At 37.3% G+C, this 12393-nt stretch overlaps 1 protein-coding gene across 4 annotated transcripts in view; it reads right to left on the reverse strand.

The window, feature by feature from the left end:
- The window catches only part of ESF1 (ESF1 nucleolar pre-rRNA processing protein homolog), a 60009-nt gene that overhangs the window by 14325 nt on the left and 33291 nt on the right, over window positions 1-12393 (reverse strand). For all 4 annotated transcript variants that reach the window (XM_081257471.1, XM_081257470.1, XM_081257469.1 and 1 more), the window contains exon 10: window positions 1065-1186. In XM_081257471.1, the coding sequence (XP_081113597.1) occupies window positions 1065-1186 (122 nt within the window). The remainder of the gene's footprint in view (window positions 1-1064; window positions 1187-12393) is intronic.

Below are 12393 nucleotides of genomic sequence, written 5' to 3' on the forward strand. Positions count from 1 at the left end.
ACTGATGGCTTAATAACTTGTGGAATTATTCCATTTAAAAGATATTTTACTGCCTGAGAGAGGCAGTATATCAATGGGGGCAGGGCTCTTACCTCATTTCCTCATTTTACTATCCATTTCCAAAAACACTGAGTATAACAGGAGTTCAAAAATCACTCCATTGCATCATTCAATTTTGTAGCCCTCTTTCAATATTGCAGCTCTTGTACGAAAAGCACAAGCTTACATCACACAGAGAGAAACAACACAATACAGTAGCAAGAGCACTGGAGCAAGAGATCTGGATTCTGGTCTCAGCTTGGCCATTAACAAGTTGTGTATCCTCTGACGAATCACTTAATTTCCTACAACTATAAAACGTCAGGGTTGGACTAAAACTAATCATTTAAGATTCCTAAAAGTTGTAAAATTCTGTGATTAGTGATACCATCTTAAGACAATAAACGCACTGCTAGAATGCTGCATTTCATTGACAAGATAGAGTATTCTGTTGGCAAAAACCCTAAATGGTCTCTGCTATTACTAAGGACTCTAACTCTGGAAAGATGTTATCCCTGAAGGAGTCAAATCAGATTTTTCAGACAACATATTAGCACAGAGAAAATATCCTTGATAAAGGGATCTAATGACAATATGATGTTAAAAGATCTATACAATAGAATAATACTGAAAAGTGAAAAACGCAGCTTGAGAAATGGAAATACAAAGAAAAAATTTCATTCATGTTGAAAATTTCTCTATGTATACATCCTCAAGTAAAAATGTCTGTATGTACCTCTCTTCCTCAAAAACACAGAATAGAATCAAACTGTCTTACACCTAGAAATCAACTAAACTATGCATTTTATTTAGGTAGCACATAAATGTAAAATATTAGAGCAAGGCAGTTAGATTAAATGATACAGGCTTAGTGTATCATTATGCAGCCTTGCAGAAAACACTTCACCCACCGCAGTGAGTGGTCACATTATGAGATACTGGATGCCAAGCACCTGGTACCTTCTGATACTTAGTGGTTGCTCAATAATTATTCGGAATTATTCGGTCATGATTATCACTGATACCTTTTGTTTCTTTTTCAGTCTTTTTTTCTCTTTCTTCTTCTCTAAAAATTGTTCCCACGGGGTCAGTTTATCCTTTCCTTCCAATTTGTTTTTGACCATCTCTTCTGCACTTTCTTTAAGGCCTAAGAGAAAACACAGATAGGTTAGTTTAAAATGTTATAGCTTCATTCACTTAAAAATGTAATTTACCAAAAAAGGTATTTTACATATATTTACTAGAGAAACAAGATAAAATGCAACACTACAATGTCACAGAGTAATGTAGTATCAATCTATATCAAAGCTATTTCCCAATAACAAATGACAATAAACCTAACCAAACCGAAATGAACAAACCAACTCAGCAAATAAATATATGGTCAAGCCACTAAAGAAAACTCCTTTATTTAAGCTCAAAATTCATTTCTCTGTACTTAATTGAATTGCTTGAGACACTAAGAAAAATTCTGGAACAAAATCTTCTCAGGATATGAGTACTAATTAATCTTGGGTAACAAAAAGGTAAGTGGTCTTTAACATAATTATTTCTACTTGCTTCTTTGCCCAAGTAAAAGACTGTATTCCCTGGAAACTACCAGTGACTAACAAAAATTGATTAGTAAGGCAATCCCCGTTGAAATGCCCCAGGAAGAAAGAATTCCTGTAATTTCTCCTCAAGAACTCACTCTGTGAATCCATATCTTTAAGATCAAAAGGAGTATCAAGTTCAGATTCCACCTTGTATGTCTAAGTTCTTTCAATGATGTTATTCAATCATGTAGTTATCTCTCAAGGTCCTTGTTCATTATACTCTGCAGTTCCTGATTCATGTGTCTAGGTGGCTTATGAAATAACTAGAGTCGGGTGAGAAGAAAGAAAAGGCCCCAAGGCTGATCTATCAGTTCATGAAGACCTCATTACTGTCAAAGTAAAGGAAATGTGACCACTGTGTTATCCCCTTTGATAATACAGATGTTTGTTTTACTTTGTAGTGTTTTGGGGAGGTCATGATTGGGTTTGGGGAGAGGGAGTTTTAACATTTAGAGGACACAAAATCCATTAAAAAATTAATGGAATGAATCTAGAGACAAGGTCAACCCAGATTATCTTTCCAGATACATTCTAAATTCTAAGAAAGTGAAAACCATCCTAAGGATATAATAACTCCCCTTTCCCCTGATGAGTATACTGAGACTGAGAACGTTCAGCAACTTGCCTAAGAACACACAACTAGGAAGCCATACAGCTACAATTTTAACTCCTAATTGTCCTCTATACTATTACTAGATACATCTGAAATGCTGGTTTGATCTAAAATAAAGAAATGTATAGCCCACGAATAAAATCTAAAGCTTTGGGCCTCAGGTTCCTTATCTGCAAAATGAGGTTGGTCTGGATCAGAAGCATGCAACTCCCTCCTCCCGCATACACCTTTTTTCTCGTAAAAGAAAATATTTGGTAGAAGTTCAAATACACAAAACAACTAAAAGTGGTGCTTTGGGTCCTGAGCCCCAAAGAATAGCAGAAACAGCTGGAACAGATGAGCTATAAGGTCCCCTCTTTGGCTCTTAAGCCAAGACTTAATCTCTAAATTTCTGTAAGTTAGAAAAGTATTAAGGTATATGCATACTCAAGGTTATGGAGATTTGTTTTCATAACATACTGCTGGTATGCCTGATTTATGGGATACTCTCTGATTTACAGGATGCCAAATCAGAAACACAACTCTCAATTCAAAAATGTTTCTTATAAGAAAAACACAATCACTTTACTAAACAGTTTTCAGGAGAAATGTGAACTGTATAAAACATGTCCAGATCTCTGACTGAATCAACAGATACATAGCACCTTAGGAAATGTAAACTTGGATCCTCATTTGGGAGAAAGGAGCAAATCCTGACAAAACAAGTTGAGTTTGAACAGCAAAATAAAACAATTTATATATTATGCCTGTGGGTCAGCACACAGTCCAGTCTCAGATTCTAAATGCACAGTACTGTGTTATTAAATATGATGTTTAAATAATAATCATTAAGGTATTCTAATTTCTCATACATTAAGAAAGATTTTATTACTCCAAAATACTAAATTAAGTAATATATTTAGAGTGCTTTTTCCCCCCGCCAAAATGTATTCTCAGATTAATTTTAATCCTTGAAACTTAAACTCTACTTCTATCTCGGCATGGTGCTAAGAAAGGTGTTACTGTTTCTTTTAGGTGACTAGAACATTGGTTTAATGTGTCTCAATCTCTATGAACTACTCCACATGTGACTGGGTCTTGACATTTTGGGGGAATATGGATACCTTCAGAATTTGATAAGAACTATGGAATCTCTGGGACTTCCCTGGTGGTCCAGTGGTTAAGACCCCATGCTCCCAAAGCAGGGGGCCAGGGTTTGATCCTTGGTCAGGGAACTAGATCCCGCATGCCGCAACTAAGACCCGGTGCAGCCAAATAAATAATTTTTAAAAAAATAATAATAAAATGTAAAAAAAAAAACCAACTATGGAATCTCTCTCTCAAACACTGTACTGGAAAAACTTGCATACAATGTTCAAAAGGTTATAGATCCTCAATGCTCATTTCTATGTAAGGATCCAAATGGCCTCAGGCAAACAGCATTACCAGGGCAACAGAGGTCTAGGGGAAGATGGGAGTCCACCTCCCACTATTTCAAAACTTATCACTGACATTTGTAGGTTTTACACCAGGGTTTCTCATTTCAGTACAACTGTCATTTTGGACCAGATAATTCTTTGTTGTGAAGGACTGTGCATTATAGCATGTTAAGCAATATATCTGGCCTATCCACACTAGCTGCCAGTAGCCCCCAGTTATGAAAACAAAAAAATCTATCCAGAATTGCCAAATGTCCTCTAGGGAGCAAAATCACCCCTAGTTGAGAACCACTGTCCTAGACAATGATTAGAAGTCATTTCTTTCCTTCCCTTTTTCCTCCCCTCCCCTTCCCTTCCCTTCCTTCATTTTTCTGTGAAGGAAGGTGCAGCGTTTATTGCAGGCGCCAAACAAGGAGTCCAGGGCAGCTAATGCTCAAAAAGCCTGAACTCCCCAATGGGTTTCAGCAAAGCATTTTTAAAGGCAAGGTGAGCGAGAGGCATCCCAGGGTATGTGATCAGCTCATGTACAATTCTCTGATTGGTTGATGGTGAGGTAACAGGGTACTGTCACAGGCATTAACATTATCAATCCTTAGGCACCAGTAGGTCTGGGGGCTATGTGCTCATGGTCATCAAATAGTTAATTTCTTCCATTTGGTGGGTGTTTTAGCATCTGTAAAACAACTCAGGAAATGTGCATTATATACTGTTATCTGCATACTTCAGAGAGGAGCTAAAGCAGAGGACATGGGGGAGGGGTCTGTCTTGGGAAGGCCCCATAGGGTCATGCTCAGTTACAGTAGGAAAAAGATACTGAGCCAAACTTCAGTCACCATTAGTTCAAGATACCATAGGTTGTTTCTGAGGGAACCAAAAGGTGATATAAATCTGTTTCAGGACAGGTGATAGGAAACAATTCTCCCCTTCTTGTTCTTTAAGCATTAGAAGTCATTTAAGAAGAGAAGGGCTATTTCATTATTTGTATCACATAAATTATGTATTATTTTTGTTTGGTACTTGATTATAATAATGTCTTTTTTTAGTTTAGAAGTTTCAACTGAGTATGCCTTTTCTTCCAACTCGAACAAAGGCAGCTGAAGTCACCTTCTTTTGTATTGCATAATATTTAGCATAGTGCCAGACACATAGTAAGTACTTAATAAGCACTTAATTGATCTTTCTTGAAGGAGGAATTCTTATTTCAAGCCAACTGTTTGATCTTTCATGTTTGGAACATAGTCTCTCCAACAGAAAATGAATCAAAACTTTAGGATCTAAATAAATGGCCTTTATCCCAAAGTGGTTCATGCATTTTTTTTTTTAGGACCTATAGCTCTAAATAATTCATGAAATATCATTCTTGGGAAATATTTTTCTGGTATTTAGTTTGTTTACAACAATAAAGAAATAGTATCTTCAGTTAAATACAGTCTGTAATTTTTTGCCTGGCTCTCACTTAATACACCAAAATAGGAGAATGACAAACACATTGCAATGAATTAACACACCACTATGATAACTTAAAAATGCTTTGTTCTTGCTGTCATCATGAGGTCATTTAAATCTCCTGCCACGGATCACAGCTGTTTATGTTCTAAATTCTTAAAAATATGCCCATTCCAGAAGCTTCCTGGCATATGCACAAGAACATTCTTCAGACACTTTTAGCTTCATTTGAGAGCAGCCACTACGTGACTGAAAAACAACTTCATTATAAATGTCTAGTTTTGTGCGTTTGTTTTTTAAAAATTTAAGCATATAGGCAAGGACTGATGAATTAGTTAAAAATAACATCAATAACCCTACAAATAAGGGGTGAAAAATTCTTTAAAAACCAACCATGAGCACAGATGACTCAATTATAACAATAATAATTTAAGCGCAATTCATTCAGACTTATTTTGGCAGTTTGCATACACACAAAAATTCTTTTAAATATCCTTTCAAAATCCACTAAAGTAAGAATATACATTTCTTCTGAACTTGCTCATTTGAAATTTTGAAGAGTCTTCAAGGGGCAGGACATGAATAACTTAAAATAACTCAACTAGGTACTATGGCTGGTTTTGTTTATAAAAACAAAATCCATGTTTTAAGATTTCTGATATAGGCTGAAACTGGCACTTTTTTATGTATGTGAGAACTTAGGATCCATTGAGAATACTTACGAACACTTATGGCTCAGTCTTTATTTATGTATGTTGTATGTTTAAATGAGACCATGTTAACACTCAATCCCAAAAGTACCCTTTAAAATGTAACTAACCACCATCACCAACTGAACTCCCAACTTGGAATTCCCTCGGGGTGTAACCATGCCCTGAGGAACACTGACATCAAAGGCACCCTTTCAAACTAGCCAGTTTTCCCCAGTGGTGTGGGGAGAGGGAAGGAGACATTTACTTATCCTTAAAGCATATCAGATAGCAAAACTATCAATCCTTTGTAATGAGAAAGATGAAGATTTGAAGTGTTTCGAACTTGGTTCAAGATTTGTTTAGAACATTGTTCAGACTTTGGTTCATAATTCGAACTTCTGTAAATCCCTCTCTCCTAAACTCTTACAGTGCCATACTCTTTTATTCCGCACTATTTATCACAGTTGCAATTTTATGTTTGTGTGATTATTTTTTTAACTATTATTAATGGTTATCACCCTTACTAGGTTGCAGACTCCATGACAGTAGAGGCCATGGCTTGCTTTTTTCCCCCCCACAAAGGTAACCCTATGGCTAGTGGAGGGCCAAGTACACAGCACATGCTGAATAAATGTCTGCTGAATGAATGGAAGTACAATTGAAAGGATACATGAGTCAAATTTGTTCCCAACCTTACAGACAGAGAGCAACAGTTCATGAAATTAAAAAGTAAAATAACAACTAGCCTTGGGAATAACAGTAAATAGCAAAATTCAGAGCCAACAAATGCTCCTTGTATGCACTTAATATTGTTAGAATACTGTTATATCTACTATATGGAAACAACACAGACAACTATAATAAAGATAATAAGGATAAAAGGGTAGTATAGGTAAGCTACTTAGACTGGGAATGGCTTCTCATATAGCATTTAATTCTCTTTCTCCTAAAACAGTCAATGAGGTATTCATAGAAGACACTCCCAAAGTATGTACTAAATGAAGAAATGTTAATGCTTTTTGTTGTTGTTCTTTGTCTAAAAGCTGTTTCAGTGGGTAGCAACTGTTTTGTATTTGCCTTGAATTTGAGCTTATCATTCTCTAACCTCTTCTGAATCTCCTTTTACCCTCCTGTAGAATGATGTCTTCCATTTGCAAGTATATTCATGTTACTGTGAATCAACCTGTCCCTGCTTCTTAGAATCAAATGTTCTTAAAAAGCTGACTTCAAATACAAGACATTTGGGCTTCATTAGGGAGCTATTGTTTCCTGTATTTGTCTGTACTTTATTTGTATGTTTTCTTTGCCTTTCAAGTAGTTTGTGATCACAATGTACGTAATAGCAAGCTGTCTTTAATACTAAAGTAAAATTCTGGCCAAGTCTGATGAAACTATTCTGCTCTTTAATTTGTGGCAAAGAAGACTGAAGAACTACTTGTTCTATTGTTATTTTTTATACATAATGTTTATAGACAAGGCAGAAAATAAATGAAAACTTTAATGAATGGGTAAGACGTAAGGAAACGAAGGCAATTTTTTGGAATTTAGTCAAAATAAGAAAGCTCAAACAGAAATGTTACACTAGCTCAGAAGTAGGGAGTTTTCATTGGGGACATGCACTAATCTGCTCTGGTCTAGCATGGATCTTGGGTTTTAATGGGCTGTTAGCCAAGGAGGCAGGAGGCAGGAGGCAAAGTTTGGAGCCCAATCATGATGGCAGGTCCCAGAGACCACCACCATGAAGCCAGGATCCTTTAGTCGATGCTGCTCCTCCTCCAACAATTTAGAAGGGATACATGCCTGTTTGGGCTTTGGCCATGGGCAGAACAAGGGAAGTAAAAACACATTTTCCCCCCAGAGAATTTATAACCACAAGCCCACAAATCCATGGGTTTGTGGCTAGAATTCACACTATTTGTGTGGCCCCAAACACCCTAATCCAAAAATTTGGTTTCAATAGGTCCAGGATTGGAAGTGCCCTTAGGTACCTGGCAAGTACTCTCTAAAAGAAGTATTTTTTCTGACTCAGGCCTCTGAGAATTCCCATAGGTAAAGAAAGATCCAAGAACAATTAGATCACAATCAAAATTCAATATGAACCAGAGTAAGCTGAAACCAAATAAGTCAGACCTATAAAGACTATAGATTTTGGAATTAACAGAAACAGAATATAAAACCAGCACATTTAAAAAAACAAAAGAAATTAAAAGATTATCAAAGGTATGAGACAGATTTGGGGAAGAAAAAAACGTTCCAGAAATGAAAAACATAACTGAAATTATAAAGTCAACCAAGTTACACAGCAGAGGTAAAGAAAAGATTAATGAACTGAAAGACAGAACTAAAGAAATTACCCAGCATGCTGCACAGATTCAAAGGTATGGAAACTATGAGTTAGATACAGAACGAGAAGGTACCACACATATCAAATGGCATTCCCAGAAGGAGAAAATAGAGAAGATGAGGAAAAGGTAATATTTTAAGAGAAAATGTCTGAGAAGTTCTCAGAATTTTAAAATGAATGGAAAGTTACTAATCTTCAGGATTCTGGGTATCCAATTAATTCTAAGCAAGAATAAAGGTACCAAGCAAAAAATTACCTACATATATCATAGTGAAACTCTAGAACACTGAAGTATTTTAAAAGCCAGGGATAAAAGACAGCACTGTGGAATAAGGCCAACCCTCTCCTGACAGGGTTCAGAAGTGGGCCCCTGGGCCCTGGAATTAAGACAGTGTATTCTTTAGTTACACAGGCTTCCTTACCTGTAAACTCACAGCAATAGGGCTCAAGGGGAAGCCCTGAGTTCACAGTAAATTTGCCCCTCCCCATCCATGGCAACAGCAGATACCCTTCCCTCCCTAATCCTCAACATTCAGCCTCACCACCAAAATCTTGAACCCAGCAGGAATAATCTCTCTGTGCTTTTTATCCCCTATTCATCTTAGTCACCACCAAAAGCCCCTAATCATCAGGTTCCCCCTAATCTCCCATGTTCTAATCCTCAGAAGTTAACTATACATCCACTCTCTCTGTCACTATCTCCCTCCCCCTTCAGTTCTCTACCACTAAATTCCCCGGAATTCACAGTACATCATCAGTAGAAACTCAATTATTGTATCTCTGCACATTTTCTTCATCTTCTTGCTCTAACTGAAGCCTAGCTCTCCCCTGAAGATACTGCACAAGGCGGCAGCTTCAAGGGTTTGTTGGTACTGCTGGTGGTGGCGGCAGCAGCGTTTGGTTTCTTCACAGAGCGCTCACACCAACTGGCCTAGGGAGGGGGTGGGTGTGTGGGTTATTAGTGCTCTTCATCCAGTTCTAGGAAGTGTGTGACTGGTCCAGGGTTAGGCAGAGTAACTAACTGACCAATAAAACAGAGAGCCAACCAATAGATCCACACAGCTTTGAAATATTGGCACCTGACAGAGGTGACATGTCTGATTACTGGGAGAAAGGAGAGATTATTCAATAAATGGAAGAGGATAAAAAAGATCTGCCATGTAGAAGAAGTTGAAATTGGATTCCTACCTTATATCATACCAAAAAAAAAATCAGCTCCTGATGAATCAAGGACTTAAAAGTCAAAAATCAGCCCCAAAGGATACACATCCATCTCCCATCAATGTTAACAAAGTTAAGAGCTTTCATGAGATATAGTTCATATACCATACAATTCACCCATTTAAAGAATAAAATTCAATGTGTTTTAGTACATTCACAGATACATGCAAGCATCACCACAGTCAATTTTAGAACATTTTCTTCTTCTCAAAAAGAAACCCTATCTCTCACCCCTGCAGGACACTCTGACACCCCCACACCCTCCAACCACTAATCTATTTCTTGTCTCCATTGTCTGTTCTGCATATTTCATATAAAATATGTGGCATTTTGTGACTGGCTTCTTTCACTTAGCATAATACTTTCAAGGTTCATCCACTTTATAGCATATATCAGTACTTCATTCCTTTTTATGCACCCAGACTTTTCAGAAATACTTATAAATTAGATGAAAATATATACAACGGAAAGCAAAGGAGTGAATACTGAAATCTGGATGATGGTTATTCTTAGGTATGGGGAAGCAGGAGAGATCAGATGGATAAATTTAAGTTGTTGCACAATTCTAGCTTTTATAGTGGGTTCACTTTTTACTAAAAATAAATAAAAGGAGGTCATGCTGGGCCAATGATGAAAGAGTGTCTTAATCCAGAGATTACAATGAATACACTTATGTGAACTAGAGGTACATAAGAATAAAAGGACAAGTTTAATAAACTTGACTATACCATTTTTGTTCTTCAAAAGACACTCTGAAGAGAGTAAAAAGGAAAATCACAAACTAGGAAAAGCTATGTGCAAAATATACGGCTGATGAAAGACGAGCCCAAAATACAGGAAGAACTCCAAACAGAGGAAGAAGTCCTATGAATCACTAAAACACAGACAAAGAACACTACATAAAAAATGGTCAAAAGAACAGGTATTTCACAGATAAGAAAGCAGGAAAAAAAATATTCTTTTCATTAGTAATTAGGCAAATGCCTGAGCAATCCTTTAAAAACGTAAGTTAGGTCATATCACTTCCATTTCCCATTGCATTTCAAGTAAAAGTTAAAGTCCATCCAGAGGTCTACAAAACCCTTTGTGACTTGGCCACCTCTCTGCCCTCACCTTCTATTACTGTCCACTCCCTGGTCTATTCTGCCTCATTATTCCTGAACAAATCAGAAATGCTTTCCCCTCAGGGCTTTTTGCATTTATTGCTTCCTCTGCCTGAAATGTTCTTTCCCAGGATAACACACAGGGTGCAATGTCTTTCCCATTAGCTCTTTGTACAAACGTCATTTTCTCAATGAAGGCTTCCCTTACTGTCCTTTTTAAATGGCTACCCACTCCCACCCATGAACTTCCTGTTCCCCATCCAGGTTTTATCCTTTTGTTTCTATAGCCCTTAATCATCATCTGATTATTTTACCTATTTATTTGTTAAACAATTCCCTTCATCCCCTCTCCCCCAATGAATACACACACTAAAATGTAAGACCCCACAAAGGCCTGGATCTTTGTCTGTTTTGTTCAGTGCTATCAGAGAAGAGTCTGGCACACAGAGCAGGAACTCAACAAATATTTGAGAGTAATACACAAATTGAAACCATAATGAGATACCATTACTTACATACTCAACTGGCAAAAAATCACCTGACAATATAAATTAATGGTGAGGATAAAGAGCTATGGGAACTCACACTACTGGTTAGATTAAAATGGTACAAGCACCTGGGAAAACAATTTGGCATGACCTAGTTAAGGTAATCGTGAGCATGCTATACAACCAAGAAATTCTACACATATCCAAGAAATTCAATATATACCTAGGTGACAAGTCCAAGAATATTCACAAAGACATTGTTTATAATAGCAAAACACCACAATAACCAGCAATAGAACAGATATACTATGATATATCTACAATGGAATTCTATGTAACAGTGAAAATTAACGGACCATGTCTTCACATATGGATTATGAATAACTCTCAAAAATAGAACGTTAACAGCAAAAAGCAACTGACAGAAAAATACACAGAGGACGCTTTTACAAACTTCAAAATTAACAAAACTAAATCTAGGCTGTTTAGGGATACATGCATAGGTGGTAAAACTATTGTAGAGAAAAGGGGGATGATTAATATGGAATGCAGTTTCATAGTTTCTTCTGATAGAGAAAGGAAGAGGGTATAAGAGAGGAGCCTCACAGGCGACTGCATATGTTGGTAATGTTCCTTCTTAAGCTGGGTACACAGGTGTTCATTTTATTCTTTTCCTTTAAACTGTATACATACATAGTATTTACCTTTTGTATCCATGCTCTACTTTCCCACAATAAAGTTGTTTAAAAAAAAAAAGGGTAGTAAATGTTCAGTCTTTGACAACTGTGTGCTAAACTAGGTTTCACTGCCTTTTGTCATTTAATCCCCATCAGAACGGTAGGTACCTAAACTCAGATTTTCTGACACAAGCCCTCTATGCTCTTTCCATGATCACAGTAAACTACTAATGCTATCCCAAACTTCATTATAAGACAGTCCCGATCTATACACTGTTTTTGGAAAATCCACCTGTAAATTGATGGCTTGAAACTGAGGGGTGTCTAATTGTTTTCCTCCCTGGGAGAGGTTCTGACTACAGAAGCTATTAACATAAGGGCATGTTGAGGCTGCAGTGCAACGGAAATGTCATTTCTAAATTAATTAAACAAAAAAATCTTTCTTTAATAAAAATGAAAAGAAATGAGAAGCACTTCAACCTCCCTAGCATTTCAATATTTAACAACCTCTTTTTTTTTTTTTTTGCGGTACGCAGGCCTCTCACTGTTGTGGCCTTTCCTGTTGCGGAGCACAGGCTCCGGATGCGCAGGCTCAGCGGCCATGGCTCACGGGCCCAGCCGCTCCGCGGCATGTGGGATCTTCCCAGACCGGGGCACAAACCCGTGTCCCCTGCATCGGCAGGTGGACTCTCAACCACTGCGCCACCAGGGAAGCCCTAACAACCTCTTAAGCTAGATTTTTCTTGCTGCAGTCTAA

The sequence above is a fragment of the Mesoplodon bidens genome (genome assembly GCF_964165515.1).
Source record: "Mesoplodon bidens genome assembly, chromosome: 15".
In the NCBI taxonomy this organism is placed as follows: Eukaryota; Metazoa; Chordata; class Mammalia; order Artiodactyla; family Ziphiidae; genus Mesoplodon; species Mesoplodon bidens.